The sequence below is a fragment of the Salvelinus sp. IW2-2015 genome, linkage group LG4q.1:29 (genome assembly GCF_002910315.2).
Source record: "Salvelinus sp. IW2-2015 linkage group LG4q.1:29, ASM291031v2, whole genome shotgun sequence".
In the NCBI taxonomy this organism is placed as follows: Eukaryota; Metazoa; Chordata; class Actinopteri; order Salmoniformes; family Salmonidae; genus Salvelinus; species Salvelinus sp. IW2-2015.
In genome coordinates this window covers 38,197,384-38,221,169 of record NC_036842.1, presented here as the reverse complement: position 1 = coordinate 38,221,169, position 23,786 = coordinate 38,197,384, and the positions used below count along the sequence as shown (strand labels likewise).

Sequence of the window (23,786 nt, the reverse complement as noted above, 5' to 3'; positions counted from 1 at the left end):
GCCTGTTATGTGCCTGTAGCAATACAAGCAGTCGGCATATAATGTTGTGTACTACCTGTTTTCTATAAGAAGTGGCTTCTGCATAGAAATTAAGAACAGTAATGTATAATTGAGTGGATTAAAGTTATATGTTAATTATGCAACAGCCTAGTTTGCCATATTTAATCAGAAGATTCAATGACTCAATTTATAATTTTAATAATACATTTGACAATATACTGTAATAATGTCCTACTGTCCAGACACCTATAGACCAACCTAGGCTGAGCAGCCAATTTGTGGATGATCAACTGTTCAGTAATGAATGTGTTTAAAAACACGTGTCTGTATGGAATAGGTGTTGATGTTATGGACCCATGATTCACAAGGCTACCCACGCTGCGGGGTTTCTTGGAGGGGTTTGTCTGTTGCAGCAGGGGGAGCAGCAAAGCAGCGATGTTCCACCCTACGTCACGAAGAGCAAAATCTACAGAGACTCAAATCTCCTCTCCTGCAAGCTGCGCATTAAATACCGGAGTCCACACAGATGGATTTTTAGAGGCAGACCTCAATGCGGACGGAACGACATGCACTATCTGATATTTCAATCCGTTCGATACAACATGAGATCAACAGTCTAAAGTTTAARATTTTCATCGTTTGTGTTGATACGTGAGTATTCTGTGCCAAATTAGAATGTAATCTTTATGCACGCACGCATTGACATCCGCGTGTCTATGGGCTATCTATTGTTTTTCCTGTCTTAATCTAATTATTTTCGATAAAATAACATTGGTACAAAAGAGGGGATACGGATGGTGGGCGGTGTATAGCCCATTGTTCCCACTATGCGGTAGTTTTTGACCGCATCTAATTGCCTGCATCCAGCCCGCATCTTTGGCACGTCAGCGGCTCCTTGCCTTCTCAATTGAACGCGAAAAGGATGGAATTGTATAGACGTCTACTCTGAACCAAGCAGTTCTCGTTAAAAGCCATGCAGATTAAAATAGTCCGCTCAAAAGTAGTATCTAGTTATTTATTCAGATATTAAAAGGAGCACCATAACACTCACCTTAAGCACTGGTATGATTCAAGATGTAGATGCTATGTCAACCAGTCACTGACATGGACTATTCCTGACCTTATAATTTTGTAGGCTATAAAGAACGAAATTAGCAGATATTACTCTCATTGACGCTACAATTAAGTAGTGAAATAGATTAAAGCCCAAGGCTTTTGAGACTATAATGACAGTAATGTTTTCAGTTTTTCCTTCCTGTGGTGGTCTTGCATAGTCATTGACTTCCCTCTCTTTGATCCAACGAGAATGCTGAGTTAGCATATAACACTTGGGTAATTTTTTGCTGGGAATCTTAAACCGTTTACGGGTATGGGTGGAATTGATGGGCTCAAAAATCGAACACCTGCGGGTCGGCATATGCCTGTCTACATATTTTCTCACAGGACCATCTTGATTATCCTTCCTGAATTGAATTTGTGCAGTAGTCTGTACACTCTTAGAAAAAAATTGGAGTACCCTTTTTGCTTCCAAGTGGAACCCTTTTGGGTTCCGTGTAGACCTCTCCTTGGACAGGGTTACATGGAACCAAAGTTTTTTTTCCAAAGGGTTCTCCTATGGGGACAGCCAAAGAACCCTTTTAAGTTCTAGATAGCACATTTGTCTAAGAGGGTATGAGGACTTGGAGTAAGGTTTACAAAAATGTCAAAGAGACCCTATCATGATGTAAAAAAACAAAACAAAAAAATACTGCAACAAACTGGCCCTATTTTGCTGCTTTAGATGGAGTGCCAGCCTATCTCTGGTACATTGTTCAAATAATGCCCATTCAGGCGCATCGTACTAAATCACTTTTTCAATTCTAAAAGGAGGAATTAATGGTGTACAACTAATACCAAGCACTGTAAGAAATGCAACTATTTTTTAATCAATCAAGAAAGTATTGTTTTTTTAAACAAGAGGTTGCCAATTGTTGTCTCCCTGCCTGCTCCCATACAGATCCCCAGATAAACAGTCATCATGCCGGAGCAGAGCAACGACTATCGCGTGGTGGTGTTCGGCGCCGGAGGTGTGGGGAAGAGCTCCCTGGTTCTCCGCTTCGTCAAGGGGACCTTCCGCGACAGCTACATCCCCACCGTGGAGGACACATACAGACAGGTGATTAGCTGCGACAAGAGCATCTGCACGCTCCAGATCACAGACACCACAGGCAGCCACCAGTTCCCCGCCATGCAGCGTCTGTCCATCTCCAAGGGCCACGCCTTCATCCTGGTCTACTCTGTCACCAGCCGTCAGTCTCTGGAAGAGCTCAAGCCCATCTACGAGCAGGTGTGTCAGATCAAGGGCGAAGTGGAGACGTGTCCCATCATGCTGGTGGGCAACAAGTGCGACGAGACGTCGGCGCGCGAGGTGGAGACCACGGATGGCGACGCCACGTCCAAGAAGTGGAAGTGCGCCTTCATGGAGACGTCGGCCAAGACCAACCACAACGTCAAGGAGCTCTTCCAGGAGCTGCTCAACCTGGAGAAACGCAGGACTGTCAGCCTCCAGATTGACGGCAAATCGAAGCAGCAGAAACGCGCCGAGAAGCTCAAGGGCAAGTGTGTGGTCATGTGACGTGGACTTAAGGAGAAGGAGGTGGAAAGTGCAGGAGGCCCGAAAAATCTCAAAGGGACGAAGGGCAAGGAGCGAGGGAGAAACAAGGTTTGGAGGGGGTTCGGACTCTTGCCATGGGGCAGACCGTGCATCGTAAGACACACTCCTGCAGACAAGCTAAAATACCTGGAAGTTTACATCCAACGGAAAGAGTGGAACAAGGGTATGCCTACTACACTAAGATTTATTCAGCCTGACTCATTGTCACATCCAACAGCCAATCAAACAGAGCGGAAGACACCCCGTGAAGAAGAGCTCTCCTTTTCAGCCACATACACAAAGAGATGCTTTGAATGAAATCATACTAATTCCAAGTTTGCAACCAAGAGGATTCTTTAATTGAACCTACTGTAGAATTGCACCCGTTCGCGGTCTCAACACTAATCAGCACCAGTGCTTGGCAACCTTCCCCTAGCGCCCAGAGACCCTTAACCTCGACGAAAACCCCCAGAGACAGACAGAGCTGAGCTAAACAGAGGCAGTCCGAGAGATGCATGGATCCCATAGCTGACATTTTAGAAACCACTAGATTTTTATGCCTGCAAAACATTGACGGAAGCCAAGGAGTAAAATGGTGACCAGGAAAAGTACGTTTTAGAATGGAATCCAACTCATATTTTACTCCCAAGATTATTGCTATACAGGAGCAGTACTCTTAGGAGCGGACGTGGCACTTGAGTCAAACTGTCAGGCTGTCTGTTAGGTACTTAAACACAAAATACAAATGTTTTACTCTGTTGTTTTTTTATTTCTATTTATATAGTTTAGTATTTTTTTTTGTGAAGGTTATATTTTCTATTTATACTGTTCGAAGTTACGGCCAATGTATCCCCAATATCCCCAAGAGAAGTTATACATATATGGATTTATGGTCAGATCTGTACCATTGAAGGTGGTGTGACGTGCATTTAGAAATATATGTTTAACCAATATTTATAGTGTTATAGTCCATTTGGACAAGGAGAACTACAATTAACTACAATGGAAAAAGGCACTATAAACCTTTTAAGATTGTGTAGCAAAGACTATTCCTTAGTATTGAGACTAGTTTTGATCATAGATCATAGTTGTAGATTGCGTTGCAGTCGAATTGATATACATTGTTATCATTTGAGATGTTTTCGATAGACTTCTATCAGCGGCAATGGCAGAGGGAGATAGGAGCTTCACAGCAATATTACCTAGATAAACTGTGTGATTTGTGATGTCACTTCCTTTGGAGGTATTGGGTTGCCATTCATTTATTTCCTTGTCACCGCCATATTTATTACCATCATCATGCATTATATGCAAATGTGTATGTCTTGTGTCAACATAGCTTAAGTTTTTTTTTATTACATTTTTATAATAGGAATGATATTTTACCGTAAATTAGAGGAAGACAATTTAACATAGGAAATAAGCATAGATTCACTTTTTCAACTAATCTAAATTTCATTGCTTCTAGAAAACATGAAGTGTAAACATAACATGTCTGTGTCGACAACTTGTGTTACCTTTTTCAAAATAAGGTACTGTCACAAAATGGCAGACAGCGCAAACATATAACACTATATAGTGACAGTTGTGGTATTTATCAGTGTGTTACGATAAAGACAGAATGAGAGTTAAAAATATTAAAATATCCCTCACACGGAAAACAAATGTTTCTAGCTGACTTTATCCATTTCAGCAGACCTGTGTCACGTATGTACACATTGAACATATATCTGCTTCATCCACTTTGTTTTGGAGAATCATACTCAATATGTAACCGTGTATTTTACATTATATTTATTGTTAAAACCTTGGCAGACAATTGAAATGAAAGGAATGGCATGTGTGTAGATATTTTCAGTACGGCGGGTGTTACTATAAAGCAGTGCGTTCTGGGTTCATAGTTAGCTTGTATTGCGGCACTGGCTAGCTTTGTATACAGAGCAAGTGAGTAGAGAAACTGTAAGATATTGAACAAGTCAATAATGTTGTTAAATTGAGTTAGATAGGTTTATGCAAATAGGCTCATCCAAAGTAACTAGAGCATGACAGTTCAAATACCTTCCTTAAGTAAATTAAGTGGATCGTCAGAGTACAGTAAAACATCATCAGTGAAGTGTTACGTGGGTTAGGAAAGTGTAACGTGGGTTAGGAAAGTCTTACGTGGGTTAGGAAAGTGCTTCAAGACCAATGCTACAAGAATTCAAGCCTATTTTCAGTCGATTTCAAAGCCAGAATTATTGAATTTCATATTTAACACTGTTTTAATCAAATGCCTGTATAGACATCATGTGTGCCTACATGTTTATATTTAATTGTATATATTGAGTCACAAGAATAAAGTAAATTATGCATTTAACACGGCACTTGTCCTTTTATTAAAACCTATTTGTGTACATGTTTTTTGTCTTGAAATGAAAATGAATGTTTTGTGTATGAGTATGAACGCTACGCTGTTGGAATACTACACCATTGACCTCAATCTCATGGAAGCAAATGTTCATTGCTAGTGCCAATATTCTACAGCTTACAGGCAGACTAAGTCAGTAAAATAGGATAATACGTAAAAAATAAAAAATAAAAACTGGGGCAAAAGGCACTGACAGCAAATACCTTTATTAAACACTGATTCGCTGAAACATGAACTGACCTAGACAATACAGTATCTATCAAAGCAACTTGATGGGGACATTCTTTTAAAATGTTGACCTTTATTTAAACTAGGCAGGTCAGTTTAGAACAATTTCTTATTTTCAATGGCAGCCTAGGAACAGTGGGTTAACTGCCTTGTTCAGGGGCAGAACAACAGATTTTTACCTTGTCAGCTCGGGGATTCAATCTTGCAACCTTTCGGTTCCTAGTCCAACGCTCTAACCACTAGGCTACCTGCCGCCCCAAATCTTGTTAAGTAATAGAAGTAATGGAAGCTTTTTGTCGCTCTCTGTAAAGTGCAACCTTTGAAAATCAATCCCTCAGTTTACTTATTTTTGTTTACCTGACCTCACTTGGGAAAAGTTCTACTGTTGACTTAGATTTGAGTTCATCACTGTTACTGTTCTCAAACAACCAGCATCTCAGAGTACAAGTGCTAATCTAGGGCCATGTCATCCCATGTCCATATAAATCTTATTCATTATGATCTGAAAGGCCAAACACTGATTCTAGATCAACACTTCTACTCTGAGATGCTTTATGAATATGGACCTTGAAACTTGTGGAGATATCTCCATACTTCTTACTGTCCTCACAAACCATGTTACCAGCGGTCAGATGATGACCAGCTAGCCATTTTCCTGCGTGTCCCCAATTGAAAGAGGCAGTTAATTACCGTACTGCATTTAGCCCTGGGAACAGGAGGAGAGCAATAGACACTAAAGGGAGCAGGCAGCAGGAACAGCTACAGTATTGCCATGGTTGTGTGTGTGTGTGTGTGTGTGTGTGTGTGTGTGTGTGTGTGTGTGTGTGTGTGTGTGTGTGTGTGTGGTGTGTGTGGTTGTGTGTGTGTGTTGTGTGTGTGTGTGTGTGTGTGTGTGTGTGTGTGTGTGTGTGTGTGTTGTGTGTGTGTGTGTGTGTGTGTGTGATGATGTTTAACTAATTCTTGGGACCAGAAGTCCCCACAAGAATAGTAAACAAACCACAATTTGACCAACTGGGGACATTTTGTTAGTCCCCAAGAGGTCAAATGGTATTTCTAGGGGGTTTAAGATTAAGGTTAGAATTAATGTTAGGGTTGGAATTACGTTAAGGGTTGGTTGTTAGGAGCTAGGGTTAGTTTAAGGGTTAGGGGCTAGGGTTAGGGTTAAGGTTACGTTTTTGGGTTAAGGTTAGGGTTAAGGTTATGGTTAGGGTAAGAGTACGGGTTAGGGTTAGGGGTTAGGGAAAATAGGATTTTGAATGGGACTGAATTGTGTGTCCCCACAAGGTTAGCTGTACAATTTAGTTTGTGTGTGTGTGTTTGCGTGTGTGTGTAATCAGAGAGCGAGGCTCATTACGGCAAAGTGAAGTGCCTATGAGGATATAATGGAACACCTGCCAGCACCAAGTGCTTATGCCTGTATTGTGGTGGCCGCTTGGCAGGCAGAATGGGCCACTTCATGATGGGGAAATGCTAATGCTATGCTAACCTTCTTAGATGGCTCAATATAAGCTATTGGCTGCAGTACAGTAGGTTCTCAGTGTGTCCTGATGAAGGGAGAGGAATGAGTGTGTAATACTGATACTGATAAGGTTTTCTATCTGCTTTTGCACGCCCTTGAAAGGAATTGAATGGAACAGCCTTTACGAAATGGTTCAATTCACAGTCATTCCAACGTACAAGTAACAGAAAAAAACATGCCATTGCTCAATTCAAGACCTATGTATGGTGTTATACTATCTGAAAGTGTCAATCTAAAACGGAATACATCACTCCCACGTCTCAGCTGTTCAAATCAACTCCGGTACACTGACTCGCCATGATTTGATTGTAGTCACATGATCATTTCCTGCCCATGTCTGCATTCAATTCTACATCAATGATTAGGCCCTCATGGCCGTCATGGTGCTCAGCATACAAACAGCATCCTGGTGTCTAGTGTCTCAAACTGGGTGGTGTCTAGTGTCTCAAACTGGGTGGTGTCTAGTGTCTCAAACTGGGTGGTGTCTAGTGTCTCAAACTGGGTGGTGTCTAGTGTCTCAAACTGTGTGGTGTCTAGTGTCTCAAACTGTGTGGTGTCTAGTGTCTCAAACTGTGTGGTGTCTAGTGTCTCAAACTTCTGGTGTCTAGTGTCTCAAACTGTCTGGTGTCTAGTGTCTCAAACTGTTCTGGGGTCTATGTGTGTCTTCAAAATGTCTGGTGTTAGTGTCTGCAAAACTGGGTGGTGTCTAGTGTCTCAAACTGTCTGGTGTCTAGTGTCTCAAACTGTCTGGTGTCTAGTGTCTCAAACTGTCTGGTGTCTAGTGTCTCAAACTGGGTGGGGTCTAGTGTCTCAAACTGTCTGGTGTCTAGTGTCTCAAACAGCAGCCTGTTGTCTAGTGTCTCAAACAACAGCCTGGTGTCTAGTGTCTCAAACAACAGCCTGGTGTCTAGTGTCTCAAGTGTCAGTGATGTATATCTCCAGATGCTTGTCTGGCCACTCGGGTATGTCAAAGCAATGAGACGAGCGTTTGATCATTTTTTGCCTTTCTTCACTCACTCCCGTTTAATTTGATTTGAATAATTCAAGGCAGAGACTGTTTCCCCCCATGGTTGCGTAAGTAGATGACTGTGTCAGTGCATACTGAATCACAAGCCTGCGTGTATTGACCTTCAGTGATTGTGTATGAAGGTGAGATTTATTTAGGCTATATTTACTTGTTCTCCTGGGGGGGGATTCCTGCTATCAAAATGTCCGCTACTCCTTTTTTTGTGTGTCCAAGGACAACGTTTTGTTATAAGGAAGTTTTTATTGCTTTTGATGTTGGCTCTAAAAAGCAGGAACTTTTATATTTGTGAAGCTGTTGAGGTTTAGTTTGAGATACATTTCAGCTTATTGATGGTACATTTTCTCATAAAGTCTAAGTTTATCGTAGGTGAGTTGTTTACCTGCAATGCAAATAATCCTTCAAAATACTTTTGAATTACTTTTATTTTAATACAATTATTTTTTTGAAATATTTTTATTTTCATCTTCATTTAACCATGATAAAAGTTATTGAGGTTAAAAACCTATTTTCCAAGGAGACCTGGCAATATATAGAAGGAGAATACGGCATAAAATACAGTGTACACGGCATCAATTATCTTGACACATGGCTGAGATGAGATCAGATTACCAAACAACCCTATGTTGTCTACAGAGGATCAGCTGTGAGCTCTGACCTCCCAGTCATAGCACTCGGCTGAAATCGCTATGGCTAATTTCTGAATCGTGCCCACTCTGTCTGTTGCACAGGCAGCGCTAGCTAGCTCGCTCATAGGCGTACAAGGCAGCCAGTGGGACCAAGGGCGAGGCCAAACCCAGATGGAGATTAAGAATGACCATGGAGACCAGTGTGTCCATGCTTCTGGCAGCTCAGAGGGAGAAAGATCATTGGGTAATGTCAGCGGGAGGAGGGCTAGTGACTCAGCCGGTGGTGGTGGTCACTGGTCACACACACAAACAGAGGGAGAAGGCTAAGAGCTTCCCATGCTGCTAGTTGGCAGATGGTCTCAACATGTTATTGCCTTTCTTGAAGCCCCAGAGGAACAGAGGCAAAGCTAATAGATAAAAGCTAGCCATGCAACTAGTCGGCAGATGGTCTAGGAATTTATAATATTTCTTTGACTCTCGTCATATATTCTCTATGCTGAAAAGAGGAATAATTACTACAAGGGAACCTTGTATTGGCCCTGTCTGACAGTCAGATCCTCTCCTTTGTGTGAGTGAAAACAGCTTGAATCTATGCTAATCGCACAGCGAGCTGGTTTACTGCTGGGTTACTGCAGTCTAGTGTATCTGTGTAATTCCAGCCACAAAGTAAAGTGATATTTCTCAAACGCTTTAAAAAGATTTGTCAGGGGATTGAGCCCACCCAATTCCTGTGTTAGAACTAACACAAAAARAGAGCAGAGAGACTGTGACGATCTTCCTCGTTAACTCTTTAATTAGCCTACAGAAGGCAATGCCCACAACAAAAATACATATTTTGTTTTACTTCTTAAAAGGTGCAATGGAATACACTTTAAGCAATTAACTTATGTAGTAGACACATTGATACAGTACAACCTCTGTAACCGTCTGAAGTGAACATTGCCTTTCCATGAGATGCATATTGTGGGTGGCATATTGATCGGCTTTTGAGTTTAAAGCCGAAATAGCAGTCTTTCTGTGGATGTGATATGAGTATGTGGGATAGGCTTAATTGTTTCACTCGTTACGGTAAGCAGGCTACCGTCGCATTCTACTTTAAGCATCTGAAGAAACCCAAGGCGATAGCAGGAGTACGGTGTGTGAGCTGTAAGCGTACATCACAAGCAAAGTGACGTAAAAAGTACATATCCACAACTGCAATTGATAATTTCACTCAGGTATTAGGGGCGGCAGGTAGATGTGGAAGACACCTTTTAGTTGTACAACTGACTAGTTATCCCCTACAGCAGTGGTTCCCAAACTTTTTATAGTCCCGTACCCCTTCAAACATTCAACCTCCAGCTGCGTACCCCGTCTAGCACCAGGGTCAGCGCACTCTTTTTTGCCATCATTGTAAGCCTGCCACACACACACTATACGATACATTTATTAAACATAAGAATGAGTGTGAGTTTTTGTCACAACCCGGCTCGTGGGAAGTGACAAAGAGCTCTTATAGGACCAGGGCACAAATAACAATATAATAATAATCAATAATGTTGCTCTTTATTTAGCCATCTTACATATAAAACTGTATTTGGTCATCAAAAATAGTGAATAACTCCCCACAGGTTAATGAGAAAGGGTGTGCTTGACAGGAAGCACATAACTCTGCAATGTTGGGTTGTATTGGAGAGAGTCTCAGTCTTAAATCATTTTCCACACACAGTCTGTACCTGTATTTAGTTTTCATACTAGTGAGGGCCGAGAATCCACTCTCACATAGGTACGTGGTTGCAAAGGGAATCAGTAACTTAACAGCGCGATTTGCCAAGGCAGGATACTCTGAGCGCAACCCAATTCATAAATCTGTCAGTGGCTTCTGATTAAATAAAATTTTCACAAAACTGTTTGTTGCAATTTCGATGAGGCTCCCTTGTTCAGATATCGGTAAGTGGACTGGAGGCAGGGCATGAAAGGGATAACAAATCCAGTTGTTGGTGTCATTTGCTTCGGGATATTACCTGTGTTATTTCGCAACCAACTCACTCAAGTGCTTCGCTATATCACATTTGACATGGTCCGTAAGCTTGAGTTCATTTGCACACAAAAAATCATACAATGATGGAAAGACCTGTGTGTTGTCCTTGTTAATGCAGACAGAGAAGAGCTCCAACTTCTTAATCATAGCCTCAATTTTGTCCCACACATTGAATATAGTTGCGGAGAGTCCCTGTAACCCTAGATTCAAATCATTCAGGTGAGAAAAAGATCAGCCAGATAGGCCAGTCGTGTGAGAAACTCGTCATCATGCAAGTGGTCAGACAAGTGAAAATGATGGTCAGTGAAGAAAACTTTAAGCTTGTCTCTCAAATTAAAAAAACATGTCAATACTTTGCCCCTTGATAACCAGCGCACTTCTGTATGTTGTAAAAGCGTTACATGGCCGCTGCCCATATCAGTGCATAGTGCAGAAAATACACAAGAGTTCAGGGGCCTTGCTTTAACAAAGTTAACCATTTTCACTGTAGTGTCCAAAACATCTTTCAAGCTGTCAGGCATTCCCTTGGCAGCAAGAGCCTCTCGGTGGATGCTGCAATGTACCCAAGTGGCGTCGGGAGCAACTGCTTGCACGTGCGTTACCACTCCACTATYTCTCCCTGTCATGGCTTTTGCGCCATGAGTACAGATACCAATATGAACAGCAGCTACGTTTGGCTACATACAGACCGTTAGTGGAATTCCCGCGAGAGAGTAACGGTTAATGTGATTGGATGTTAATTATTAGATTTTTGGCAGTGAAACGAGGCTACTCAGGCGAGAAACAAACTCACCCAAATGTATAGCCCTGACAGAAAATATGAAATGTTTATATAAAAAGAAAAAAATTGGCGTATCCCCGACGACATTGCGTGTACCCCTGGGTGGGAATACCTACCCTACAATAGTGGTCTGCCCAACGCATCACCGGGGGCAAACTACCAGCCCTCCTGTACACCTACATGCACCCGATGTCACAGGAAGGCCAAAAAGATAATCAAGGTCACGGTCTGTTCACCCCGCTATCATCCAGAAGGCGGGGTCAGTACAGGTGCATCAAATCTGGGACCGAGAGACTGAAAAACAGCTTCTATCTTTAAGGCCATCAGACTGTTAAACAGCCATCACTAGCCAGCTTACACCTGGTTGCATAACCCTGCACCTTAGAGGCTGCTGCCCTATATACATAGACTTGTCCTACGGTACTGGCCACTTTTAATAATGGTGCACTAGTCACTTTAATAATGTTTAAATAATGTTTACATACTGCTTTACTCATCTCATATGTATATACTGTATTCTATTCTACTGTATTTTTGTCAATGCCACCCGACATTGTTCAATCTAATATTTATCTATTTCTTAATTATTTTACTTTTAGATTTGTGTGTATTGTTGGGAATAGTTTTTTTACATACTACTGCACTGTTAGATACTACTGCACTGTTGGAACTAGGAACACAAGCATTTCGCTACACCCGCAATAACATCTGCTAAATATGTGTATGTGACCAATAAAACTTCATTTGATTTCATGTCCTACGGTACAGGCATAATAACTCTTCAAGCTCCCCCAAGGACAACTGGGTATATCTGTCTACTCGTTTGTAGACAGCTACAGGTATTTGGAGAACAGAAAAATAAATCACCTGCTGTTCTCTAAAACCTTTTCCCGATCACGTCTGTAACCTTGTTCAGCTTCTCTCATATTGCTTGTCACTGATCAATACGTCCTACTGGACTAGAAAAGTGGCTCCATAGCTCAGCTTTTTATGGCCTCAACCTGTCACTCAAGGTTAGGCCAGATGTGAGGAGTCAGCTTGAGATTCTGGTGTCCCGCAAGGGTCGGTGTTGGGACCAATTATTTTTGCCAAAAGATATTCTTCTCTTGTCCAGATCATCAAGTGATGGAGGTGCATTCCATTGTTGCATGTCTCCATCCAAATAGCCTTTTAAATCTGGTGCTTTGAATATAGGTCACTGCTTGAAAAGGTTCCAGAACAAAGCTTGGACTGCCGATTCAAATGAGCAGACAAATAGAGACAAATTGATTGATATGATACAACACAGATGACTGTTCCAACAACAGCCCTATTATTATGACTAAGTACATATTCCTCTTTTTGATAACCTTAAAAGGGATGTTTGAAAATATGAAAAAAACAAGGAAACAGATGGCAGACTTAGCATGCTTCACTGTCAATAAGCGCTGGTTTTAACTGAGAGATAAGTGAATTTAGACTGAACCTGTTCCCGAGGATCAACTGAGGGGGCCGGAAAAACATTGTTATTCTGTGGGAGTCGTTATCTATTTCTTTCTCTCTAGTCTCTTTTAAATGTTGAACACAGGAGACCTCTAAAATGGCTTGCATGGGATATTAACCTAAGGAAAGAGAAAAAGAGTGCCCCTCTTCTCTTCAGCTGGCTATTTATATATCGCCCATCTACAGTAGCGGCCCAGCGGGTTCTGGGCTTTGGCCTTGGGGCTGAAACAATGCACATACACATCACCCCCTCCACAAATAAACTCATCACTGGCCTCCGTGTGTATTCCAAACCCCTGTCCTGCTTCTGGTCAGCTCAGATAAAGAAGGGGTCAGAACGAGAGTCTATCTCTGGCTTTAGAACAACATAGACAGGGAACACAATGGATTCCTGTCAAAGCACCTGACATCCCTGCCCGCTCGATTGCGTCACTCTTTAATTTCCAGAGCAACACCGATGGCAAGGTGATATTTTTATCTGGTGTGATGCACGCTGTGGCGTACTGTTCGAGCACAGATTACCGGGTATTGACACTGCAGACCAGGGCCAGCGCAATTTAAAATGACACCCGTCCATTCAGAAAATCAATGGCATTCAGTCCATGAAAARAGAGTTCATGTTATTGGTAGTCCTTCTAGATCTTTGTGTTCTTTCATAGGAAGGAGTAAAAAGAGTGCCATTTCACATAATGACGACAGTAGCAGAGATATTGTTTGCTGGCATGTTTCTCATGATTGTGGTTATTATCAGGTAGCTTATTATGCCGGTATCCTGATAACAGACTACCATTATCATTTGGGGTGGAAATAAAAGTGAGTAATTCATTGACTGGTTTAAGGACAACTTTTGGATATCTGTGATAGTTTTTACATAATGATGTAGCCCTGGGCTACTGAAATTCTGAAAGCACAGCCTGGCATCATGGAAATTCGTAAGATTTGGCATGTAAATATGTTTCTCTACATTTAGTATGATATATTCCGTTARGTTAGGCTACATTATGAATGAAAAATGTAGCTTGTACAATATCAAATGAATTAGAGGACATATAGTATCAGTATCATATGTCTTACTCGTTCGTACAATATCATACGGATTGGATGACTGAGGGAGAACGTACAGTATTACACGTCTTTCTCTGAGACCAGGCTTCTTGTTGCGCAATAACAACAGAGGAGTTACACAGAAAGAATTTACGTAAAATGTTAGGAGAACTAACAACAAAGGTTAGGAGAATGTACATAGCAGGTTAGGTGAATTAGATTAAAGTTAGAAAAAGGGTTAGTGAAAATGTTACAGTTCTATGTCCCCTGATGCGACCTGAACACACAACCTTTGGATTGCTAGACAGTCGTGGTACACTTWAAAAAAAAAWWRTTTATTTAACTAAGCAAGTCAGTTAAGAACAAATTCTTATTTACAATGACGGCCTACCCCGGCCAAACCCTAACCTGGAAGACGCTGGGCAAATTGTGCACCGCCCTATGGGACTCCCAATCACAGCCYGTTGTGATACAGCCTGGAATCGAACCAGGGACTGTAGTGATGCCTCTAGCACTGAGATGCAATGCCTTAGACCACAGCGCCACTCTTTCCAGTCTGGAAAGCAATGTCAACCTGTAGTAGCCTACATGAATAGCCCATTCATACAACTAAATCGGATATATTATTGCTAGCTATATACCTAGATTTTTTCCCACAGCAATGAATTTGGATGAATTATTTGCTGCTATACAGTAAAGCGTGTTCTCTTCATTGTGTTTATTTCCTGATAGTTTGCCCTTCCCTCCCCCCATAATGTTTCTTTCCCTACCTCCCTTATTCTCTCCCTCGCTCTTTCTATTCCCTGAGTGGATGCAATAATGATGATACATCCAAGAACTCCTGGTGCTCCTGGTGCTCCTGTGAGAGAGAGAGAGAGAGAGAGAGAGAGAGAGAGAGAGAGAGAGAGAGAGAGAGAGAGAGAGAGAGGGGTTTGGTTGTCATGGGGATGTCAGCGAATGGAGACGACCGGCTACACCGTGACTCATACTGTTTGCATCGGCTTCACTTGAAACCGGCGAATGGAGAGGGAATGTCATACACCTGGACCCGGATTGTCTTTTACAACATGTTTTGCATATCATTACCATATTCATGAGCCACCTATATAGAGGGTAAATGACCCCTGTCTCTCAGTGTGAGACTGAATAAATTCAAAGTTTGGTTTTAATGACAGACTCTGGTTTCTCGTCGGGGGGGGGGTTGTTGTGGCTTTCATAAACAACACATTCTGTCCTCTTGTTGAACATGTCTCTCGAATCGTTAGAGATTAATTCATGCTTGCATTAGCKATAACATCTATGAATGTGAATGAGTTTTCTCTAATTTCTCTATAGCACGACAGTGCAAGTTTTGTCTCAAAATGTGTCACATATGCACGTGACAAAACTGGTACCACATTCTTTTTAAAAACATAGTATTATTATTTTTTCAGTAGGGTGAATTCGGAAAAAGTGGGACTTCATATAAACTGGGGCAGCTTAATGCTAATGTGTTTATTTCTTGGTGTGACAAGTGAAAATCAAAACTATTGCTAGTAAGCCCTTGCAGAGAAACCACATCCCTTCATAGAGGGGGGCATAGCAAGCTTCAAACAGGAAGCTCATCCCACAAAGTACACAGTAACGGCCGAGATCCTTTTAATGTGTAAATTCGGATAGCCACGCTTGCTAGAGCCATGCATTGCGGAGTATTTGAATTAGGTTCAGCTTATTCCAAATTTGGTCCCGCCCTGTTCATGTCCTTTGCCCATGCTAGCATCGCCCAACGCCACCCGCCCACTTCACTTCCAACATTTAAAATTAACAGGCTTCTGTTGTTTCATTAAGGGGTAATGCTCTCGAAGCCGGTGTTTGGAGGATATATTGGCACGGGTGTTGTTAAACCCGTGCCAAAATATCCTCCAAACACCGGCTTCGAGGGCATTATCACTTTTATACAACGGGTTGCCAACATATTCAAATAATGATTGACATTTTCATAAAAAATGTTATTCTGGTTAATTTATTCATACTATTTCATCCTTCCATGAGATATAGTCCCGAAACAAATCTAGGTTTGATACCCAGGCCGGCTAGTCATTTGTTCTATCGGTTTGGTTGCTATGGATGCGACCTGAACGTTCGTTATAAATGTTCCATTGCCATACTGGCTGGCAACGTTCTTATCCCTTGCTTGCTAGCTAGCCAACTACAGCTAACTTACAGTCATGTCAAAAAAGCACAGCCAGAATAACAGCAAAGTAGCTGCATTTGTATTTGCTGTTTTCTAGTGACATTTATTTGGATACATACATAACAATAAGCTAATGAGGCGCGATTTCGCCTGGCATAGAAAATGTGCTCCCTCGTCAGGACACTGTTGTTCAGAGGAGCTAGCCAACAACACAGCTAACACAATCACTTCAAACTGAAGCTGGAAAGACTGCAAACTAGCTGCACTTCATTTAATTTGACCTTTTTTCAGTTTACATTTCTATGTATATATCCATAACAATTATGCCAGCTGATTCGTGAATTTGACTGGCAGACTGCCTGTCTGTCTCGTACCGACTCCCGACACGTTCATTACTATGGGACAGCTGGAGATCGAATTTCAATATTGAAACAATGTTGCAAATGTCGGAGAGACAGACAGCAAGGTTTATACAAATCTCCATCTTTATAGTGGAGATCAAGTTTATAAATTGCCTGGCTGGGCTGATGAGACAGGGTCAGATAGAACAGGGTAAATAGGCATTTTAACGTCATACATTAGATTTAGCCGGTGGTAATTTATGGAATAGAAACTGTCTGGAATGCGGTTATAACACATCAGCATTCAGGATTAGACCCACCCATTGTATAATTGCCCACAACTTGCTATGTGGATCTCTTGTGTGAGATCTGTGACCACTGCCACGTTCATATGCAATCGGAGTTATCGGAAGCTCTTAGTTCCCAGTGGGAGATTTCACTTGAACGACCCTCCAAATCGGAATTACAAGTGGGAACCTGAGAAAATGTTGTTACCTTGAGTTGCGTTGTTTTACTGCCAACCTTCTACTTTTTCAACCAATGACAACAAATGTTTTACCATTACAAACGTAGCAATATGGAGAATGTAGATACTCTGACCATATGTCAATGTTAAGCAAGCTAGCTAACTGTACTTTTCACAGTATTAGCTAGCTTATCAAGCTAGGTAAGTGTTTTCTTTTTTTTCTTCTGTTTTGACGTTAAGGTTATGAAATTGTCATCACTAATGCACTGTGCCAAATTGTGATGTAAATGTGCATATTATGAACAAAATAATACCAAAAAGTTGCCAATATTATGTTGACATTTTGTTGTCCTGCTTTACCAACCATAGCTAGCTAAAGTAGGACATCATGGAATAGCTAAAGTGGTACAGTCTTATAGGCTTTTCCAATCGAGGAAAGACATCCAGTTTACATTAGGGACCCCCGTACCTAGGTTAGGTAGGACTCCTGTTCTTGTAGTACTGTTATCCTGTTTAAATGACATGTATTCCAGAGTACAATGGTACTGTACCAAACAGAACTATAGTAGGGTGAATTCATTTTTTTTCTTCTTTTTTTTTACACTTTTTGCATTTCCGTCTTCTGTAACCTCTTTCGATATCTATCCAACATATTATCCTAACATATGATATATTTCTGATACATGTATTATCAAGATGATAATGTAACAACAAAGTGTGAATTTAATTGTCATCGGGGTACAATTAGGACTATAATAATGGTGTCCCAGTTTATCTAACCTGATGTCCCAGTTTACCAAACGTGAACTGAAAATAGGGTTTTGGCTCAATGTGTGTGTAATGCCTCCTGTGAATATGATATAATAATTTGTCCCATTTGTGTGATTTAGGAAACATCTTGAATATTTCAGAAATGTGTTGTTGGGCTAATATGTTGGAAAGATGTCAAAAGAGGTTACAGAAGATGGAAATGAAAAAAGTGTCCCACGTTTTTTTGGCCTGGTGGGAGTCTGACAACGTGCCCTTGAGCAGGGCATTGACCCTGGATGCTTCCGTGTGTCGCTCTGAATGGGAGTCTGTTGGATGACTGGTATGATGTAGTTGTTGAGCTGTTTCACTGTAAGTATATTGTATGTTTCGGATATAAAAAATATAATATATATATATATATATATATAAATAAGTGTCCCACTTTTTCTGAATTCACCTTACATTTTATACTGTATCTATGCGCAGTAACCTAGAGGTGTGGTAGTCTAACACACTAAGAGTAGTCTTGACATATGGCCAATTACACTGCTTGCTCTGGGAGTGTTAGTGTTGCCAGTGCCTCTCTAGCATTGCCTTGCCCTGAGAGAACTCTTTCATATCTAATTGTGCCCATTCATAGATATGTATCTCGTCTGCATGAACGTCGTTCGTTGTTCTCGTTAACACATCCACAGAGTGATTAATTAACGCTCCAATTGACTTCCCCACTTTTATTGATGACCCTTTTTTTTGACAATTTGATTGCATAAGCTGATCAAACCCAGACGGCAGCCTGACAGGGCATCACTGAAGCTCCATTAGCTTTGACCTTGATGTGTCTGGGRCGTCTTTTACGTTCTACAACATGGCAGAGAGGGTGACCTTTTCAAATAATGTCAACTGCCGTCTTGAGCTTTTGTCACAAGGAAATGCCCATTGAAGGCACTGACGCCAGAGCTGTCAGTATCCCGTTGTTTGGAGAGCACAATGATAAAAATAAAAAAATGATACACTACTATAGTAAAATAAAGTGGAGTGGGCAGTCAAAAGCTAACAAATGAGAATGTGTGTTGGTACAGTTACAGTATTTAAAAGTGCTTTAGCTGTAAGAGGAGAATTGAATAGCAAGTGGACTCCTCTTGTGTTAGACTCTGCTCTGCCACCAACATGGTGAAATAAAAATAGACCAGGTTATGCACAGCCACATGCATATTTTGATAGTCCAATACTAAGCAAATAACTAGAATGTTTGGTATTACTGCCTGTTAAGCATTATTTACCTGTTAGGCATTATTACCTGTTGGGCATTATTACTTAGACATGATTGACTGGTGTGCATTATTACCTGTTAGACATTATTACCTGTTAGGCATTATTACTTAGACATTATTGCCCGGTGTGCATTATTACCTGTTAGGCATTATTACCTGTTAGGCATTATTACTTAGACATTATTGCCCGGTGTGCATTATTACCTGTTAGGCATTATTACCCGATAGGCTAAATATATTACCTTGAGTTCAGCTGTTCACCTGTACTGTATCTTACTTCTATTCACAATTCATTATTCGGCTAGCTGTTAGAGTTCAGCCTAATAGAGACAGAGGATTATAATTATTGACATAATTAGCAATAATAAATGCCTTATACCTGTAGAGTACCTGCATATGTTTGTGGAAAAAATCCAATTACCACTTCATTTTCTCCTACTGTGAACTCGCAAGTAATTACTTTGCATTTTAAACCCCTTGTGCTATTTAGGGAAGAAGGAAAATTAGCTTACTCTTCTTAGCCTCTCTATATTTACCACCATCTCCTCATACATTCGTCTTTAAAGGGGCAATTTGGGATTTAAACAACAACTTTTTGGGGGGCAGCTGAGGTATGGGGCTGGAGAAACGTAACCACTCTCAAATTCATAGACGGAGCTATTGTCACGCCCTGACTTTAGTTATATTTGTTTTCTTTGTTTTTTGGTTAGGTCAGGGTGTGACACGGGTGGTTTGTTTAGTTTTTGTATTGTCTAGGGGTTTTTGGGCTTGTCTAGGGTTTTTGTTTGTCTATGGGGATTTTGTATGGTCTAGGGGTTTGTAGGTTTATGGTGGCCTGAGTTGGTTCCCAATCAGAGACAGCTGTTTSTCGTTGTCTCTGATTGGGGAGCCTATTTAGGTTGCCATTTTCCATGTTGGTTTTGTGGGTAGTTGTTTTCTGTTTTGTGTGTCTGCACCAGACAGAACTGTTTCGTTTGTTCCGCTTTTGTTATTTTTTGTTCTAGTGTTCAGCTTTATTAAAAATCATGAACACGTACCACGCTGCACCTTGGTCTACTCCTTCTTCCTCAGGCGAACATCGTTACAGCTATGGATACAAGGACTGACCATCCATGGTATCAAAATGACAGTTTAAACCATATTTTAATATGGTTTAAAGCATTTATGTTATATTCTTCCAGAATCAATAGCTATGCGTAAATCATTCATTTAAAAGTCCAAAATGATGTACCAATTGCAGATTGCCTCCATTTTAAGGTTTATTTATAACCCTTTTCCTTTACACGAGCTTGCCACAGCCAATAACCAACAACATCAGAGAAAAGTGGCAGACTGGTAAGACGTTATTTTTCGACTGAAGTATGGAGCTATTTTTGGTCTTGGCAGCAGGCGTAGTGTGCTGTGATTTTAGATGGTGTTTGTACATGAAAATTAGTGGGAGGTGCTTGAGAGCCCCAGCTGCTCCCATCGTGATGTCAATCTGCTCAACCAAGGGGTCCCTGGCTGAGAGCTCTCCTCATAACCAAGGGGTCCCTGGCTGAGAGCTCTCCTCATAACCAAGGGGTCCCTGGCTGAGAGCTCTTTCCTCATAACCAAGGGGTCCCTGGCTGAGAGCTCTCCTCATAACCAAGGGGTCCCTGGCTGAGAGCTCTCCTCATAACCAAGGGGTCTCTGGTGAGAGCTCTCCTCATAACCAAGGGGTCCCTGGCTGAGAAGCTCTCCTCATAACAAGGGGTCCCTGGCTGAGAGCTCTCCTCATAACCAAGGGGTCTCTGGCTGAGAGCTCTCCTCATAACCAAGGGGTCCCTGGCTGAGAGCACTCCTCATTTCGGGGTCTCCTGGTGTGGAATATATTTTGTTGACAACGTTATCACCTGTCCTGCTCTACAGAATTCATGCTATAAGAGCATTATAAGAGCTTTATGAAAGCAGATACCTGGTATCTCATCCTCAACTTGATTGTGTTGCTATGCTGAAGAAGTATTAGTTACAATGTTCCAGTACATCAATGTAAAACATGGATGACTTCATATCAGTCATCCCAAAACAAATATAGCTACATGTTACCGAACCTAGCAGGGCTCAACAACATCTCTGAGAGAGAGAGAGAAATCGGAGACAAAAGTCTTCGATCCCAGGTTTGATAGAGCACATACATAATATATTTGGTACCATGCTGCCCAAATATCATCAATAAGTAATTCGCCATGTGATTCACCATGTTTTCTCCTTTAAATACAATGTCATGCTTGTTATTGTAGCTCGGGGTTACAATRAGGACAATGCTTTATTCCTATCTGRGAAGCGCCGCCTACATCCCAAATGGCACCCTAATCCCTATATAGTGCACTATGTTCGACTAGGGCTTTGGGACGCACAACCGATTGGAAATGTCAGGTCACCTGCTGGAGGCTTAGCTGAGAACTGTTGGAGATTTTGCCAGATTTTACCTGGCCCCTGAAGCTACTCTCGCTGTTCATTTGATCTTGTGATTGGTGGGAGTGTGTGTTCAACAGCATGTTCAGTTGCCAATGCTGTTTGATGAGACTATTACTGCAGCGGAGCAACCAAGGCATCTATGTGTTTAGTATCAATGAAATTATAATGTCCACATAGTGTCCAATATAGTGTTATTTTACTGACCAAAATGTTAATACTTTTATTGAACTGTTTGTCATAAAAGTCCTATGTTTGTCATAAACATGACATAACAAATATGTCAAGTGACAAGACAGACATTTGTTATGTTTATGACAATATTGGGATGCTGTTAAGATGTACAGTTCAAATAAAGTGTTAACAAACAAATACCTAACCACTGAACTGTGGAACATGATCTGTTCTTAATATAGTGGCTAGCTGGGTTTTATGTTCGTACGTTTTAATACTATTTTGAGGCAAAGCAACAACGTTTAATCCTGACTACTGCTTTCCGGGGCGTGAAACATGAATTACTTCCACATGCGGTGATGAGTAAGGCTCTCATTGGCCTCGTGAAGGTTAAGGTCTCTGTCTAGCATCAGTAGTTATATGATGTGAACATGTTTAGTCAAACCGGCATTCTATACAAACAGTGTGTTTATCACCGCCGATCACAATAGTCACCCCATAATACATCATTAAATGAGACAGAATTCTATTAAATTCTTAAAATGTTCTATTTCTGTATCTTCTAATAGGACATTAATTACCAGAGACATCGATAACCAGCTACAGCCTCCTAAGCACTTACATTTCCCAAGGCATGTCATATTATGTAAGGGGTTTATTACTGAGTTTGTACAACTAGTTATTATACTATTTTTAAWCGTCGCCCTAATCTCAATCCATCTGTTCAATTTGCTGAGGGAGTGGGGGTAGAGGCCGAATTATTGGGGTGAGTTCTTGGTTTGACCGGCAATACAAACATAATTTGTCTTCCAAAGGAACATGGCGTAATCAATAAAACATATGGAAATATCAGTGTAACAGAGCTCGACTCAAATCTAATTTCTGAGGAAAAATGACCCGAACAGAGTATTACGAGGAGAAACAAGGGCATGAAAATTAAAGGAATGACCATATATATTTTCAACCGAACGCTACATTCACCCAAGCTAAATTACATCTTGGGTACAGCCATTTGTATCATAGTGAGGGTCATTGTGTTAGTGTTAGTTTGACCAATATAAATCACTGTCAACAGATCTGGGATCAGATGAAACAGTAGACCGCCGTACTGTAATGCACACCACAAAACACTCCCTTCCCAACAGATACATACATCTATTAAAAGGTCACCATTTCCGTGCACATATTTATCAATTAATCAATTGAGAGAGAAGCCTCTATACTACTACTAAGCACAAGTAGCCCTCTTAAAACACATACATTTTTCAAAACAATTTCAAAAACAGAGCAGCTTTATTACACCATAGCACATAATATAATAGTCTACTCCCTCAGGGATGTACAGATGGCAGCGGACGTGGTCTGAAAGTGTGCCATACGGCCCCAGTCAGGTGTGATGTGTGTCTCTGTGTGTGTGRGTGGTGCAGTTGGAGCCGTGAAAATACCATGGAGCTGCAGAGAGGGCGGCAGGTAGCCTAGCGGTTAGCGGTTAAGAGCTTTGAGCCAGTAACCGAAAGGTTTGCTGGTTCGAATCCCTGTGCTGACTAGGTGAAAAAAATCTGTTATGGTCTTGAACAAAGCATTTAACCCTAATTYCTCCTGTAAGTGGCTCTGGATAAGAGCGTCTGCTAAATGACAACACATTTAAATGTAAGCTATGCACAGCCAGCAGATTGGCTTGATGTTTGGGGACCCCTCAGGGACCCCTTGGTGGCCATTTTGAAAAGTCACAAACTGTAAAGTTGGTATTAGGAACATGTGATGTTTGTACCAATAGGGGTTCAGGCTGACATGACAGTGAGAAACACACAGACACACACTCACCCCAACACAAACACACACACACACACTCACATATACAGACACACACACAGGCAGACAGACACACACACACAAACACACATACAATAAGACAGACACACACTCATCCCAACACACACACACATTTCATCTCGTCGCTGCAGTGCTGATCTCACAGGGGAGAGAGGGGCTTACAAGCTTTTGACACAGCCTCTGAAAGCTGACGTTGATCTGAAACACCTAGTGCTCATTAACTGAATCACATACACACACACACACTCACATATACAGACACACACACAGGCAGACAGACACACACACACAAACACACATACAATAAGACAGACACACACTCATCCCAACACACACACACATTTCATCTCGTCGCTGCAGTGCTGATCTCACAGGGGAGAGAGGGGCTTACAAGCTTTTGACACAGCCTCTGAAAGCTGACGTTGATCTGAAACACCTAGTGCTCATTAACTGAATCACATAGAAATTAAGGCAACCTTGAATGAGTCCCAAATAGTGCCCTACTTTGTACCAGACAACTATGGGTCCTGGTCAAATGTAGTGCACTACATAGGGAATAGGGTTCCATTTGGGATG

The 23,786-nt window shown here is 41.3% G+C and overlaps 1 protein-coding gene across 1 annotated transcript; it reads left to right on the top strand.

Moving 5' to 3' along the window:
• The first annotated feature begins 469 nt into the window (after positions 1 to 469).
• Positions 470 to 3,150, top strand: LOC111961965 (GTP-binding protein Di-Ras2). The gene is made up of 2 exons (XM_023984680.2): positions 470 to 651; positions 1,997 to 3,150. Exon 2 carries the CDS (start codon positions 2,018 to 2,020, stop codon positions 2,612 to 2,614), a length of 597 nt encoding a protein of 198 aa, XP_023840448.1. The 5' UTR covers positions 470 to 651; positions 1,997 to 2,017; the 3' UTR covers positions 2,615 to 3,150.
• Positions 3,151 to 23,786: the final 20,636 nt, after the last annotated feature.

Bases quoted from the DNA above. Each gene is read 5' to 3' on its own strand.
- LOC111961965 (XM_023984680.2), top strand. From the start codon at position 2,018: ATGCCGGAGCAGAGCAACGACTATCGCGTGGTGGTGTTCGGCGCCGGA.